The sequence below is a fragment of the Lepisosteus oculatus genome, chromosome 3 (genome assembly GCF_040954835.1).
Source record: "Lepisosteus oculatus isolate fLepOcu1 chromosome 3, fLepOcu1.hap2, whole genome shotgun sequence".
In the NCBI taxonomy this organism is placed as follows: domain Eukaryota; kingdom Metazoa; phylum Chordata; class Actinopteri; order Semionotiformes; family Lepisosteidae; genus Lepisosteus; species Lepisosteus oculatus.
Window position 1 is genome coordinate 35,731,700 of NC_090698.1, and position 18,059 is coordinate 35,749,758.

General features: G+C 35.9%; 1 protein-coding gene across 1 annotated transcript in view; it reads left to right on the top strand.

Annotated features, from left to right (window-relative positions):
• fras1 (Fraser extracellular matrix complex subunit 1) overlaps nt 1–14,761 on the top strand; it is a 364,870-nt gene extending 350,109 nt beyond the window's left edge. The window contains exons 66-73 of the mRNA XM_015364800.2: nt 1,710–1,860; nt 8,583–8,690; nt 9,203–9,362; nt 9,461–9,577; nt 9,793–9,959; nt 10,302–10,507; nt 11,876–12,022; nt 12,474–14,761. Coding sequence (XP_015220286.2) covers nt 1,710–1,860; nt 8,583–8,690; nt 9,203–9,362; nt 9,461–9,577; nt 9,793–9,959; nt 10,302–10,507; nt 11,876–12,022; nt 12,474–13,055 — 1,638 coding nt within the window. The 3' untranslated portion in view covers nt 13,056–14,761. The remainder of the gene's footprint in view (nt 1–1,709; nt 1,861–8,582; nt 8,691–9,202; nt 9,363–9,460; nt 9,578–9,792; nt 9,960–10,301; nt 10,508–11,875; nt 12,023–12,473) is intronic.
• Nucleotides 14,762–18,059: the final 3,298 nt, after the last annotated feature.

Here is an 18,059-nt window from a genome sequence, read left to right on the forward strand (position 1 = left end):
TCCCCAGCATTGACCGGGATTCAAAACCAGGCGTTTTCTGGCAACAGACCAAATGCTACACACGCCACGTTCACTCCTTCACTGCTCCTTCACTGCTCCACCTGGTGGTTTTACAAAGTAGAGCAGTCCCACAACTGAGTATTTTTAAAAACCTGCGATAGCACAGCACCTGAACTGCAAAGTACTGCATTAGCCCCCACTCATTCCGAATGGATCTGTATATGCCCCATTTATGAACAATGCTTCTGTGCCATAGTTATGTTGGTCCTGGCTTGTTGTATTGTATTCAGTTTCTACCCTGACAGGAAATTGAAGCAAAATACAGTCTGGTAGACCATGATTCATGACATTGCACCACAGCTGACAGGGAGGAGTTCCAAGTTTTATGGTCAGGTCAAGAGTGTCTAGTCATTACTGAATTCCACTTGTAGCGATTAATGGAAATGTGTCTGCATTGTGCTGAGTTTATCTTATGAGAAGAGAATGTGGCTGTTACCAGACATGAGGCCCAGGAAACGGTTGTGAGATGATCTTGGGACATTGTGTGGTATATACAGTACAGAGATCAGTGAACAGGTATGTGTTTGCAGAAACTATGAAAGTAATGGTGCAGAATCCCACAATACTCATTTTGCAACCTCATGCAAAGCAAGTGTTGCATAGCTTGAAGTGTTTACAACAATTAGTTGTACAAACTACTGGCCTGTGAAGTTCACAGTCAACACACTGCTGATTACAAGTGTTTATTAGCATAACAGATGCAATCATGTTTATCTTTTCACTAAAAATATGTTAATTTTCCAGATAATAACATTGCTTTTGTAAGTAATGAGGTTCTTTTGATGCTCAGTATAGGGCTATTGTTTGTTTGCAATTTACTAACACACTAGGTTTTACTAGGTTTTAATTTTGACACAAACAGTGCATTTCTAGTTGAATGAGTTGCAGTGCAGACTCAGTGAGATCCTGCTTGATTGAGCTTTTGAATCTTTTCACAGAAAGAACATTTTCCAAACAAATGTTTAGCCTATATGTTTTAATATTACTAATAATATTACTATATTAAAGCAGAATTTTCAAATAATATATTAAATAATTAGTGGTACACACCTTGTAACTTTCTTCTTGGGACAACACTACAAAATATTCCTTTAATCCACATTTCTTAATTTATTATAAATAAGTGACAAATTGGGTGAAAACATCCATACTGATTCCTTTTATTAATGTAGATTTTACTGTAAAATGCCAACAACCATCTTCAGTCAATTAGTAAAACGAGTGTTTAGAGTATGTTTTTGAAGAAATTTCTTAAATAAAGGAATCGGTTTTGTCTGTATGTGTTTTTTTCATATCAATTTGAATGTGAAAACAAATAACGAAATGACTTATGTCTAGGAACAAGTAATAGGTTTATTCCATGCTGAAAAGAGAAGAGAGAAAACACAACGTTTCCGCTGTGGAGCCTTCTTCAGGTGTGAGAAAGACAGGGCAGACAACAAAGATAAAATAGCACAAGAGAACAAAAGCTGGGAGAGGGGAGAACAAACGTGTGAAGCCGAAACCTGCACGAGAATAGAGAAGATTACACGTAAATAAATCTGTCATTGAGAGAAGGGGGAAGGTGTGATCCTAGTTTCAGAATGAGTTTCGTTTCTGTTGCCTTTCTGCTTTCTAACATATGTATATGTTTCTGTATCACATGCCAGGTGAGGGACTCAGCACAGTCCTTCCTCACAGTCCAAGTCCCTCTGTATGTGTCATATATATATGTGACAGCACCTAGAGGATGGGCATCTTTGGAGCATCACACAGAAATGGAGTTTTCATTTTTTTATGATACAGTCCTTTGGAGAACAGGTAAGAGCCGTATGAGTAGTATTTGCTGGACAACATTCAAAGTCTCTTTTTCTCTAAAGAATTTTACACTTCTTTTATAATCCCCAAATGAAATGGAGCTACAATAATAATTATTGATTAATTTCGCTTTTTAATATCTTTGCCCATAACAAATAGATTGGAATTTTACATTTTGATGGAACCTTCTTTACAGCAGTTATCTCCATATGTGTGCTGCTAGAATGTGCATCACAATTTGTGCCAATGGAAAGCAAATTGCAGTATATTTCAGTTCTCTCTGGCATTCCACAATCAGCACTTTACTGCTCAAAACAGATTGATAGGTGGCACTTCTGTTGTGTTAGATGTTACTGAAGTGGCATGTTCATTTAATCTTTTTTTCCTCTAATAAAAAATTCTTAAAACATTTATTTATATCTTATTAAGACATATAAAATGCATAGCCTAGCTATGCCATGAATGAAGCCTAGTTCCATTGGATTAAAAGCTTTCACATTAGACCACTATGTATGGTACTTCGAAGTACAGTACTGTAACATTCATCTACTGGAAATCCACTTAATATGAAAATGTGTAACTGAAGAGAAATTTTGGTAGCTGAAAATAAAAAGAACCAAAATAAGTATTAAATGTTTCTGAACTCTACAATATAACTATAATTATGAATATAAATGTAAATATTTACATATCAGGTAGTAAAATTAAATTTAAAGTTTTCAAATTAAAAACAATTAACAACATATGATTACAAACATGTTATGTAAGTAGCATTCTACTTGGCTTTCTCCATAACCACATGGAATTATTATGGAATTATCTGTTCCTTCTCAGATTGATAACTTCTTAAATACATATCCCCTTAAATATAAAAAATATTTTTTTTTCCTTAAAAGGTTTTAGCACCTTTAAAAGTGAATTATATTAATTTAAATCTATAACAAATACATTATTACTGTTTGTAAATTATTATTACTAAATGTGACTTTTGTGAGAAAAGGTTGTACCACAATGGGCAAGTTCATCTTTAGATAAAAACCAACTTAAAATTTGTCAATGGACTTATGAAGTGCTGTATACTAAATCATGTCCATTGGGTTTTTAGTGACCCAAACACTTTCCTAAATTATGTGCTGTACAGTTTATTTGAAGCATAGTTGACAGTGAAGTCTGTTTTCATTGATGGTAGTAGCACATACCACAATTTGTCTTTCCTTTTAAGATGCACCAAGTGCTTATTTGATACATTTGAAAATTTGCAATCATGAAGCAAAATGCTTTTTTAAAAAATGGGTATATTTTTCTTTTCACAAATTCTCAAAACATTGCCAGCAGAAGCAAAAAGCTGTTTGGTTGTTAAGTTGAATGAGAATGTTTATTACTATATATTGACCTAGAAACTGGTTATTTTAATGACCCATTATCTGTTTGTCTTTGGAAATATTCCCTGCTAATGAAATGAAAATGGTTAGTGTAATGGAAATTAAATGGAAACTTACTATTAAATATATCCATCACTAAGCAATGCTTGTAGTTTATGTACAGTAGTTCATGGCACTGGATACATAAGAGCCTACCTTTCCCAGTGTTCTGCATGTTCAGTGATCCAATCAGAGTGACATACTACTGCAACGACATGTAATGAATGTGCAAAAAAGTTCACTGACATTATCATTTTTCTTTTTCAAGTTATCGGTATTTGTTTTTCGTTTAATTCTGAAGATGAATGCCATTGCATGAAAATGGCATTGCAGTGGTCTTGTTCTTTAACATGCAGTGCCTTTTAGACCCTTCCTCCAGTATCCCCCACTGTGAGGAGACAGTGCAACCATCAAAACGCAAGACACTCCCGTGTTACATCAGATAAGTTACACTGAAAGGCATTGCATGTAAAAGACCACACGACCACCAATCTCTAGGAAGCCTGGAAAGAGTAAGGCAATTAAAGATGCCCTTAAACAAAAAACAATTAACATGCAAATGAAATACTTGTTAAACAAACCTTTGCTATGTTTAGTGTTGCTTCACAAATACCATACACAGTAAACAGCACTGAGCATATTTTAACTTCTCCTTCAAAATCAAAAATAAGAAACAATTATGTTTTCCTGCCCAACATAAATATACAACAGGAGTAGTGGTTGCTCATCTTCTACTCTCATGCGTTCTCATGCACATTCATGCACTCTCCTCAACAAACATCACCTCCAACTCTTGCCCTCTGGTTAGTCCCTTTCAGGGAGTAGCAGCAGACATCCCTCTATTTGTTGGTCCTATTTTGCTGGGCCAGCTCTACTTTTTTTACCTTACCTGTGGGCTGACATAACAACAACCAAGGAAACTACTCTTAAAGACTGCACCTTGATAACACTCTCTCACTGGGAGCCACCCTGATCCCTCACTGTATGGGGAAGCTACTCTGCTTTTTCACTCAAGTCCAGAGCCTTCAGCTTCATCTTCTCGTAACCAGTCAGCCCTCAGACTTCCAGGTCACCCTCCAGCCACTGACATCACTTTCTGACGCCACCAGGCTGGGTCTCAGATTTCCAAGACAAAGTCTCCAGCAACTCGTTAAACCAAGTTTCCAGCACCTCACTCTCATGCTGAGACTCAACACACATTTTAAAACTCACAAAATCTCTCATGACACCTCACTCTCGCATCCCAGGCTGTGAAACTCGTAGCTGCTGATGCAGCTGCTTCCCCCTTTTCTCTCTACTGCCTTTACTTCAACATACAGCATCTATCAGTGGCATCCTCACTTTGTCACCACTACATGCCCATTACAAGATATCACTGGTTAGACTGACCCTTTACCCTGATATCATGTGTATTGTCAGGGAGATGGTCCCTCCTCCATACCTCACTCTCTGATACAAACACAAAATCACACTGCTCTCACTCACGAGACTTCCTGGACAGCCCTGTATTTACACTTCTAAAATAGGCAGCCGGAATTGTTGTTCATTCCCTTCAAATTGCCTCTGAGATTGACACTAACATTATGCTTAGTAACTTTATCAAGGTACTCATCTCTCTCATCTCAACTCTCATCTCTCAGACCTTTTCTTTCCTACTTATACTATTACCAGAATCTCACACCCACTACTCTCACATCTTCAGCTCAGCAATTTTCACTGCTTTGCCTAACATTTTGTATGGATGCAGCTATTCAAAACAAGCGGGGTATGCTGCGGTATAACGCGGTGGGCGTGTTGCATCCAATGTGGTATATCGCATCATGCTACGTCATACCAAATCACCATATGCAAATTACATTATGTTAATAGTATCCGGAATCACCTTGTAAAACCTCTCCTGTACAGCATTTGAGCTGTCACCAGAAAATGCTGGTTTCGAATCCCGATCTGCTGAGGGACAATCTTTATTCAATTAAGAATTTAAGTTATATACTCTTTAGACTTTAAAATTTAAACTGTGTATAACAGGATGTTAATCATCATACATTAAAAAGTTGGTATATTTTATGAAAGCAAGATTGCTCAGTTTGGCAAAAGTACACAACCTACCTTTATCATAAATATTTTAATTATGCAGAAATATTTATGCATCAAAGTCTTTACCGAAGATATTACTAATAGTATTAATAATGAATGACCTTGGACAAGCGTAAACTCAAAGTTTTACCCTGGTCCACATTCTTTGTAACCGTCTTTCTAAACGAAAATACTTTATTTTTTCATTGACAAAAAGTAACACCACAGCATTTCGTTGATCCGATCACGCATTCGTTTCCAATCATACAAAGTAAGTCTTGAGAATCTCCATTTCACCATGCCTTTCACATGCTCATAAAATATATTATTTAGGAACATAAACATATTACTGTATGTAAACTGTACTGTATATGGCTTGTCTTTGTAGTTTTAAAAAAATACACACCAGTATTCCATTTCTCCTTAAACATTTTAAGCATCAAAGTCTAACGTGGTAATTTTGAAACGTTTTTACGTGCTCCTTCTGACCATATTACTGTACGTTTATATACTTTGTGAAAAGTGATCAATGTAACCGTTTCTGTGAATACGCCCCTTATCGGATTAAACAAAAGCATACTTTTAGAATTGGATTAATAGGGAATATAATATTGATTTGCGTATCTAAATAAATTAATAACGGTATAACTATATTCATATACTGTTACACAAACAGTAGTATAAGACTTTCCATTGATACAGTATGTGTATGGCTTTTTCAGTGATTATCCCATGATTTGCCTTGGTGGCATGATAGCTTAAGTGACTGATTTTATAACCCTGAGGTCAGGTGTTCAAACCCAGCTGTCACTATGAGTTTTCTTTTAACAAATAAACATTTTCAAATATTGACATTATACTGACCTTTTTTATATTTCTACATATCACAACATGTTTGTACTGTATGTACACAGCGGTACCACAGGGTGTAGGGCACAAATCCAGAGCCTGAAAGCCTTACATTAATGTTGTGCATTTGCCTGGCGCTGCGCGATTTTCATCTTTCTCTCTGTGCCGAGTTAAACCGGTTTCATATGTATTTTCAAAGTAGATTAGGGCGAGTCTTCCAATGACACTCCACCTTCCCCCACGGACACGTTTTCTTAGATAAACAGATTCACAACACGAAGCTGTGTCAGTCTTCTGTGTAATAAAAATCGGTTTGAACACCATGGGTGCTGTTTTTAAGATGCTGCTGAGTAAAGTATAGGAATTTTCCTGCTGTCAGCAGTATTGTGTATATAGTTTTATGTACAGGCTGCAAAAACTTTCACAAGTAGAGGTCTTTAAAATTAGACTGGGCAAACAATTTTTTTTAATCTTAAAAAATAAATAAAAAACGAGATATAATGATGTGTTCCTGCTTAGACATTGCACGACTTTAAAAGCTATAAAAACAGGTTTCGATAGTTAATAACCACTTTTTATGCGCGAAAAATGGGTGATTTTTCTTCCTCATGATCAGCTTAGAATCTCTGTCTGTGCTGTAAGGTTTTTACTTCTTATTTAAACGTTTAAAAAACACGAATTTCATAAAAAACAACACGTTTCAAATAGAAAAAATAATATTCTGTTGTCTTCCTGGTATGTAGAACAGATCAGCAGGTCTTTTTTCCCCAATCAGAGGCTCTGAAAACAGTGTGCCCACTGTGCTGCGTTAGAGGGGAATATCTCAACGGGAAGGAAGAAGCGCGGAGCTCAGTATTGCACAATGGCTGTAAAGCACCAATTCCGTCTGTGTTCATAACTTAAACATAATCATTTTCTTTGACTTCTAAGTCTCTTAATTATCATTAAGCACAGGTTTCTTTTTTGATACCTTCGTTAGACAATGCAGGAACGTATTGTACTTTCTAATGACATAACATGTTGAAAGATTACAGATTTTAATTGTCTTAATTTTGTTATACATTTTAGAAAAGTTTCATCTATGCATACACCACAAACCTATTCTCGATTGTATTTCTGAATGCTATGTATATAAAAAAAACATGCAGCTTACTCAACAATTATAATATCACGCGGAAGTGTATTGCACGTCTAATGGTCTAACCCCATTTTCCCCATTTTGATAAAAGTCGCAAACAGCTGCGTTTGAACACCCGACCTCAGGGTTATAAATCAGGTGCTTAAGCTATCACGCCACTAAGGCAAGTCATGTGACAACTACTGAAACAGCAATACACATACTATATCAATGGAAAGTCTTCTATTACCGTTTGTGCAACAGTATAGGAATATAGTTATACCGTTATTAATTTATTTAGATACGTGAATGTTTAGGGAGAAATTGAATACTGGTGTGTATTTTTTCTTTAAAATACCAATACCAGCAATATACAGTTTACATAATATGGTTATGCTCCTAAATTATTATCATTTATGACCTTCAGATGCGTTATTCTCCAATTCCTTTTATGCTCAGCTACTAAAATTTCCCTTTAGTGGCAAAATTCCATATAAATATTCAATACTAAGCTGATTAAAATGTGCGCAGTAAAGAGATTAAATGATTACATCTTTTCACTACGAGTGCCCTTGTCGGTCATTTTGGGCAGCCAATCACATACTACGGTGGAGCACTCGTAGTTGCCCGTGGTACGGGTTTGTACCGCGCATTTTGAATGGCTGAATCTGTATGTTAACACGAGACCTGATCTTCTGTCTGTGCTGCTCTGAGGCTTGCTTCAGCTAGAACCTTTTTCTTCCAGATTCACCAGTTATTTCATTCTTCAGACCTAATCTACAAAGCTTTCTTATACACTATTCCAACAAATGTCTTCAGTCACCAATTATAATTTTCACAGCCATGATTACACTGTTCACAGTCTTCTCGAGCTCTTAGTGATTTACTTCTTAATCTCTACATTTATTAGATTTCTTTCTTCCTGTAAAATTAATCTGCCAGATTTCTGTGTCTTTGTATCCCATTTTGTAACTCCTCTTACCCATTGTTACATTATTTTTCTTTTATTTTCCAATCATGATATTTTTCTTGTGTGGGACACTAAAGGTGACATTTTAAATTCTTTTTATTTTTTATAGTTATTTTCAGATTCAAGTGGAAATTTTACTCAAAAGGAAAAATGTTTGACAGTGTTATTTTCCTTGATGATAAAATGACACAAAAGGTCAATGATGTGCATTTACTTTTCCATTTCAAATTATACTTTGTAAACAACATTATGAGTCTAAATAATTAAATCCTATTTCTCCTTATTCTGGTAGGTATACAAACCGACAGTGTTCTGTCTGCTAGACTGCAGATCATCAGAATTTATATCAGGGAGGATGGTCGTCTGGTTATTGAATTTAAGACACATGCCAAATTTAGAGGTAAGACATTGTTCAATGAAAAAAGTAAGGAAGGCTCGGGTACAGAGAAACGAAATAACAATTGTCCAGAAAAAGAGAAAGCTGGGCACACTTCAGGAAAAAAACTGCCAGAGACCCTATGGGTCAAAAAAAATAAAAGGGAATCTCAGGTACAGAGAAACCGAATCACAAGCTCCCTGAAAAAAGAAGAAAAATAAAAGGGAGGCTCGCGTATAGAGAAACCAAATGATGACCGCCCAGAAATAAAAGGGAGGCTCAGGTAAGGAAAAATTGAATAGTGGGTGCCCGAAAAAAAAAGAGAAAAATAAAAGGGAGGCTCAAGTAGGCAGAAACTGAATGGTGAGCCCTTGTGAGAATGGGGCAGTTTCCCCATTTCTAGCATCCGCTAGCCGAAGGACGACGTCATGACAGTGTCTGGACTAAGCAATCATTTCACTTATCCTGTATAAATTCAAAAGTCTAGAATTGAGAAGTATTTTAAATTTCAGTGCATTTCTTCTCTTGCTTTTTAGGCCAGTTTGTATTGGAGCACCACACCCTCCCAGGACAGAGGTCTCGCCTCATGGCACCAGATCACCTGGGGGGCATTGACTTTGAGCTGCAACTGCTGTGGAGTGCCCAGTCTTTTGACTCCCCCTACCAGCTGTGGAGAGCAACCAGCTCCTATAGCAGGTGAATTGGAATTCGTATATTTATGTAGAGTTCTGCACAAAGTAGAATTGTCATTTTCAAAACACCCTTGTTCCTTGCTGTTTGTGTTGTGTTTTCAGGAAAGACTACTCTGGAGAGTACACAGTCTTCCTTATGCCTTGCACTGTTCAGCCCACACAACCCTGGACTGACCATGGAGATAAGCCCCTCTCTTGTACAGCACATGCACCAGAGAAGTAATACCTTGCATTATTTCTAATGACTAACGCTTGACAGGGCACGTTATTTCATGTTCATCAGCATTTGCATGATTTAATATATTATTTAAATGCTTTTGACAGTGATAATTGATAATTAAGAAATGTTTATCCAGACTGAAACAAACAATATAGAATGCTGAGTTTTGATTAATATTTGTTTTGGTTAATATTTTCTTTAAATTCTGTCCTAGGTTTCTGGTTCCCATTGCGTTCCAGCAGACAAATCGCCCAGTTCCTGTTGTCTATTCTTTAAATACAGAGTTCCAACTTTGCAACAATGAGAAGATCTTTATGATAGATCCAGCTGTAGCAGAAATGTCCTTGGCTGAAATGGATTACAAAGGAGCCTTTTCTATGGGTACATTTTTATACAATGTATTTTTTTCATTCTCTGTAGATCTCAGTAAGGTTCCCCAAAGTATTTTCCCTTAGCCTTAAATCAAATTTAATTTATGATTTGTAACTGATACGTGAGTGACTAGGAGCAAAGATTAGGAGTCCTACAGTCATTCAGTTCTCATTCAGCTTCAGTGAGTCCCACCTGATAACTAAGGCAACAATACCTGCTTTTTAAAAAAAAAATAATGTAGTAGTGATTTGCTACTTATTATTTTTAATTAAAAACAAATTAACGTAATTGAAACTTTTTATCTGGACAAGCCATAATGGGTTATATTTTGTCTTTTTTCCCTTCGCATAGGTCAGACTCTTTATGGCCGAGTGCTTTGGAACCCTGAACAGAACCTGAATGTGGCATACAAGCTGAAGCTAGAAAAGGTGTATCTCTGCACTGGCAGAGATGGCTATGTGCCTTTCTTTGACCCTACCGGGACTATTTACAACGAGGGCCCCCAGTATGGCTGTATTCAGCCTAACAAGCACCTGAAGCACAGGTTCTTACTCCTGGTATGTGTCATATTCTCAGAAATGTTTCATTATTAATTCTATATTCATAGCGTATTTACCTTGCATACCAGTGCAAGAATATTCATTGAATGTTTTTGTGTTGAATAAAGTACAGAAATCTTTATGTAATGTAATCTTTAGGTTTAAATGGAATAAATGTGTCTTAAATACATACAGTTATCTTTGTGCATAAATCTAAGATATTTTAAAATCTGAATTCGTTTTGTTGAAAAGTAACAAAGCAAGTGACCATACATGTTATACAGAACAGAATAGACCAGAAGACAACAGAGGCGAGGAACCAAAAACTTCTAGGGGTTCAAGGGCAACTGGTTCCCCAACCCCTTTGGGCATGCGAACATTATACAATTAAAAAAAGGAATAAATGAATAAGGGTATTGATCCATCCATCATGTCTTCTGTATGTCAGTACTCCATGCCGATCTCTGTAGACCAACAAAATAATCCTAAACGATAGCTATATCCACAATGTCCCTATTCGATCCATGGCAGTGATGCAGCATCTAACTCAGATGGTGCCCAGCCCAGGCGCCATCCTGACATGTGGGGAGGAGAATAGGATAGTTTGGTCATAACAGATGTATCTACCTGGTGGGCCAAAACAGAGACACACAATGGCATGTACAGCAGCACCAGAAGCCATGGTTGCAGCAGGCTATAATGTAAGGTGTTAGTAGGCTATGCTGAAGTAATAGGTTTTCAGTCTGGATTTGAATACTGAGATTGACTTGGCATCCCGAACATGGGGTGTGAGACTGTTCCATAAGGTAGGGGCCCTGTAACTAAAGGCTTTACCACCAACTGTTTTTTTATTAATGCATGTAATATGAAGAAGACCTGAATTCTGTGATCTAAGTGGACAACTTGGATTGTATATATTAGTAAGTTCCATTAGATAGACAGGTGCCTGACCTCTGAGAGCCTTATAGAGAAGAAGCCCTATACCTGACAGGAAGCCAATGAAGAGAGCTAAGTAAAGGGGTTATGTGGTTGTAGTTTCTGCTCCTAGTAACAATTCTAGCTGCTGCATTCTGAATTCACTGTGAGGTTTTGAAAGAGTGATGGGTGCTCCCTGATAGTAGGGCATTGCAGAAGTCTAACCTGCTGTATACAAGAGCAATGTTATGTGTTTGTTTTCAAAAGTAACAGATCTTTTAGAAAGTCCTTTCCAATTCTTTCATTTTACAGCTAGCATGTCAGTGTTTTTCTTCCATTGGTTCAGTACATTTCTTTTTTACGAAATAGTCCATTGTACATATTTTCGAATTTGAAACACACATTAAATTTACACTTTCTTGTGTTTATTCTTAAGCTAGATTTTACAGTAATTAACTCCTCTTTCATCAGGATCGCAAACAGCCTGAGGTTTGTGACAAGTATTTCCATGATGTGCCATTTGAGGCTCACTTTGCTACTGATATTCCTGAACTCCAGTCAATGACAGCAATGTCTGGTGTAGATGGATTCACAATGAAGGTTGATGCCCTTTATAAGGTTGGTATTTGTAATAAATGCTATAATTATTGATACTTCTTTGTCAAAACATTAGCTTGATTTATATTAAATTCCAGCTTCCAAATGATCAATGTAGGATCGATGGACTGAATGGAGTCTAAGGTTTACTTTTGTTTCTTTTCTCTAGAATTTGCAAAAAATATATATAAATTTCTTTATGAAATAAAGAAAGGAATACATGAGAATTTGCTTTCAGTTTTTGTGTCATATTCAGTACTTTAAAGATGGCTAAATAATTTCAATAAATGCCTATCTTCATTTCTACATTTCGTTTGGTAATCAGCAGATATTTTTTAATTTAAATTTCACATCAAGTAAAAACATAACCTGACATTTTTGTTGATATACCTGTCTTTAAATTAAAGGGTACGTGATGTCTAAAGATGCCTTTTTCTAAAATTAAGTTACTTTCACTGTCTCCCTTTTTTAGGTGGAAGCTGGTCATCAATGGTACCTGCAAGTAATCTATATAATTGGACCAGAGGCCAGTTCAGGGCCAAGGATCCAGCGCTCATTGACCTACCAGCTAAAGCGCAGTCAGAGGGATCTTGTAGATAACACAGGGCGCCTGACTCTGGATGAATCACTCATCTATGACAACGAGGGAGATCAGGTGAAGAATGGCACCAACATGAAGACCCTGAAATTGGAAATGCAGGCAGCAGCCTTCACTGCACAAACAAGTAACTTCATAGGTGGTGCCATCGCTGCAGTAATCTTCCTGTCTCTCATTGTATTTACTTTTTGCTTTCTGTCCAAGAAAAGCTACAGAAAGGGGAAGAAAAAAAGGCATGCAACAAATCTGGCAGAGAAGTATCCACTGAACACTAAAGTTGAAGACTGCCTGAGGAATGTAGATCATCTTGAAAAGAACTTAATCGCCAAGCACTGCACTGTGAAAAACAATATCCTCAATAAAAACCAAGAGGCCTGCAAGGTCAAAGAGGTCAAGCTTAAGCAGGTGAATTTAGTCAAATGTCATAACAATTTACATGATGGCACAGAGGTCTGATTCAATACAATGTTACAATTTTTTGTTTTCCGACATTGTAATAATAAAATTACTGTATTTTTATAAAAATATAAAAAAGGGAAAAGTCGTTTTCAGCTATGCAGTGTAACACGTTTCACAACTGAGCTACCTCTTGAGAGCAAAGGACAAGCGTGCTATATTAACTTGATCCTGATGGTTTAGACCCACTTCACTGACTTGCATTTTTCAAGTATGCAAAAGTGTAACATAAATCAAAAGTTATTCATCAAAAAACAAGTGGCCAGTTATCAAAGTGTCAATGGACTCCCAGGGACCAATCTTTGTTCACTCCTTGAACATTCTTCTACTTCTAATCACAGTATGTTTGAGTCACAATCCAACATACTGTGATGTGAACTAGCTAATGCCTGGTACATCTAAACAGAAGGGTACACAATTATAAGGTGTTCTATGGCAGCATAACAAGTGCAGCCCTATTCACTCTGAGCATTTTTTGGGATCCATGGAAAATGGCATGCTAAAACTGGGTAATGAATCCTATGTAGAAATGTATTTGTTCCTGTTCAACAGATTTATTAATGTCAAGAGAACATTAAGTATTATTTTACTTTAAAATCACTAACTACGCATGACAGCAGAAAAATGAAAAATAAAAGTTGAATAGTGAAAAAACATTGACAATCCTAATGGCTCAGAGACTTAACTTGTTGAGTTGTTTAGCTTTCCAATTGTGCATTTTATGTGACACTGTACAGCTAGAATATAACCACTATGATTTCTGAAGTATTATGAACACCTTGGGTGTTTGTGTGGAACCTGATGAGCTGTGTACATATCTATTCAATGCAAAAGTGCAATTACTTGACATTTAAAAACATCCAAGATAAACCAAGATCAGTGTGAGATGTTTTAAAGTTCTCATGGCGTTTACAGAGTATAGATCAGAGTCCACATAAGCCTGCATTTCCATATATCACAATACTAAAATAATTTTCAGCAGACAGTTTTTAAAAATTGTTTCGAATTTTGTTATATGCATTATTTTAGTCAGACATCATCAAGTGTAAAACTGGTGTGCATATCCATCACGTGACGGGAAACTTTAAATTTATTGTGCAGTTTTAGCAAGTGTAGACTGCAGTTCATATTTTTCTTTTTATATCTTTGGAGTGATTTTAAGTAAGTATCCTATGCTTTTAAATGCCTGTAAACATTAGATAGACTCCTTTATATATGTAATACATATTATCTTAAATATTTTATTTACCCAACCTACTTAAGATTTGCCAAAAGCACTGCAATATCCACCAAAAATGTTTTTGTCATATATACAATATTATCATTATCACATGCTAATAGTGTCTTCAAGAATATTTTGTAACTGGGAATTGTTCTTCTACTTATCTTTCATTACGTAATATTATATATTCTTTATTTACTGTGTTATTTTGTGTTTTTATTATTTTAATAATAATAATGATTTGTAAAATCGCATAGTATTATGATGGTGTGTGAGAAACGATTTTGATTATTTGCCATAGCACTGAATTGACTACTGTGTATAATTAACTACTGGAGTAGCACGGCACACAAGCTTTTTATCACAATAAATAAGTCTTTTGGTGCTATATTTTCTTAATTGAAAAAATACTACCATTGCATTACCTACTGTAAATGGTGTATTCCATGTTTTTAGTAATGAAAAAAATAAAGACACTAACAATAACCCATCTTCTTACTGTCCATATTCTTGCATTGTCCATTCTTATAGAGTTATAGAAACAATTAAAAGAATCTACTGCAGCATGATATGTAATCAGACACTGTCAGGGAAACTTTAGCACTTGACACAACAGAAACCTTTCTGTTGTTTACAATGAAGTTATAAGATGATTTGAACATGATGGTAATGTGCTGATACATCCACTCAGATTACGCATCAAAACCCATTGCTACGGGAAAATTACTTTGCAGCAGTGTGATTCATTACACTGCCGAAAAGCATATTTGCTGGGCAAAGAAGATCAGTAGGTGGCACTACTGGGGATGTTTGGAAAAAAATGTTATGTTGTCCTACTTCTTTAAATCAATTTATTATGGATTATTAATATGTTATCATGTAGGCAAAGGGAAATTCTGGTATCTGAAAATAAAAAAGTTTCTGAACATCATATATTAATAAACTATATTAATGTATTAATATAAATATATTTATAATATATAAAACCGTACTGGTAGCTTTAACCAATATTGTTAGTAGTGTCTTGTTGCCTCAACAAAAAAAGAAAATTTGTACATAGTACAATAGTAGAAAAATACATTCCATTTGGTTTTTCATAGCAGTTGGGACAAGGATTTTTTTTTTAATTTAATCAATTATTATGTGGTGTTATGTACTAATTTTGTAGCCAGTTAACATCAATCGGAGAGGACCCGGCTACAGAAACTGGCCATAAATAACTTAAAGCGATTGGCTTAGGAACTCCCAATTCCCACAAAACCCACTGGGCACCTTCCTGGTGACTATGTCATGAGTCCCTTTGCTACCTGGCTGTGGTGACGTACAGCACGTCCCACCCAGTGCTAGTGCTTCACTAGTTAACAGCACATGTGCAAAAGGACGTCACACGGGACATGAGATGGGAGTTTATTTTCTAAAAATATATGTAATAGTTTCCAGAAGTATTCACAGGTCAGGAGGACTGCAAGCTGCTAGTGGGAATCTAACTATGTCCCAGCCTATGCTGCACCAGACTCACCACCTCATTACCTGGTTTCAAATGCACCTTTTGGTACAGGACAAAATAATTCAAATTGCTTTTTTTTAATCTGGACTCTTTTTTTTACAGTACTAATGGTAAAGAAAAAAGGGCAGCTACAGAAAAACATCTTAAATCATAATTATAAAAACACACATAGTGGCTTTAAAAAATCTAGTATTTAAAAACCAAATATACATTTAAAACTTCAATGGTGATTTCTGTTAAAGGGCATCTTTAAAATTCCTTATTCTGTGGTGATGAAATTGGAATAACTAGTTTTAGTGCAATTGCTGGAGTGCTATCTCTATGGAGTCCTGGGTGATCTCACAGGACAAAGAAATACTGGTAGGTTCATTGGCTTCTGAAAGTTTTCTAATCAAATAAGTTGATTGGAAAATGTATTGGTGGATGTCTCCTTTTGCCAAGGGAGACCCTACCAGGAGCACAAGGCTCCAGGTGACAGTTCTACGCATCCCTGAGGTACACAAGCCCCACCACCTCGACAAAATGACGATCCATGGGGGGGTCCCTACCAAAGTGCGCGGGACAAACCTGTACTACAGGCAACTCACTACGTCATTACGTCACTACGTGATTGGCTGGCCAAAATGACTGACAGGGGCACTCGTGGTGCATTGGTTGGTCGTGGAAAGATTTCATCATTTAATGTCTTTACTTAGTATTGAATATTTATATGGAATTTTACAACTAAAGGGAAATTTTAGTAGCTGAGCATAAAAAGAAGAGGAGCATAACGCATAAATCAAGGTCATAAACGATATTAATTGAGGAACATAAACATATTACTGTATGTAAACTGTATTGTATATGGCTGGTCTTGGTAGTTGAAAGAAAAAATACAAAGCAGTCTTCTGTTTCTCTCTAAACATTTTAAGCAACAAAGTTTTATAAAACGGTCCCCAAATATGCGAATGCTGTATAGAATTAATTTTAATTTTAAAAATGTATTTAGCACGAAAATTAAGCTGTTTACGTTCCTCTGCCTGAGAATATAGTCCCTCGTTGCTACACAACGCAGAAACACAGCCACAAGTAACTAGCAAAGAGAGGACATTAGCTAGCCAATATGATAAAGGAATAAATGACTTTTTTGTTTATTTCTTTAGTAGCACATTTACAGATGCAGCCATTCAAAATGCACGGTACAAACCTGTGGTACGGGAAAGCCACCGCAGGGCACCGCAGTAAGTGATTGCCTGGCCAAAATGACCGACAGGGGCACTCATGGTGCATTGGTCGGTAGTGAAAAGATTTAATCATTTAATCTCTTGACTGTGCACATTTTAATCAGCTTAGTATTGAATATTTATATGAAATTTTACCACTAAAGGGAAATTTTAGTAGCTGAGCATAAAAAGAAGAGGAGCATAACGCAACTGAAGGTCATAAACGATATTAATTTAGGAACATAAACATTACTGTATGTAAACTGTACTGTGTATGGCTGGTCTTGGTAGTTCAAAAAAAAAATACACACCAGTCTTCCATTTCTCCCTAAACATTTTAAGGATGAAAGTTTTATGAAACTGTACCCAAATATGCGAGTGCTGTATAGAATGAATTTTAATTAAAAAAAAATTAACATGAAAATTAAGCTGTTTACATCTTCCGCCTGAGAACATAGTCACCCGTTGCTACCCAAGGCAGAAACACAGCCACTAAGTAGCAAAGAGAGGTTATTAGCTAGCCAATATGATAAAGAAATAAATTATTATTTTGTTTATTTCTTTTGCACATTTATTTGAACATTTCCATCGATTGTACCAGCACTTGGAAACGCCAGTTTTCCATGTAGATAGTTTCCAGTTTCCGCACCCGACATCAAACAAATTTATATTTCTAAATATCACAACATGATCGAATTTAAGTCATTTTAATAACAATGAATAGTCACCTAGGCATTACAATATAAACATTTATATTGATTTAAATCGCGTTTAAATCGCCTTTATTTAAAACCCATAAATAAAGCTGATACTGTTTAGACTTTTAATTATTTAAAACTGTATTACAGCAGCATAATGCACAATGCAATGTAAATCGCTTTGTCTTCTGCGTAATAATGTTCACCTCTCTGTCCAGCAAATTAACAATAATAATAATAATAATGAACTTTATTGTATATGGCACCTTTAAAGGTGGCTCCTCAAAGCGCTTTACAGGATAAAAACAATAACAACAATAGTGTTAGGGTTGGCAAACTATTTTTTTTTATAGAAATACAAAATAAGATATAATG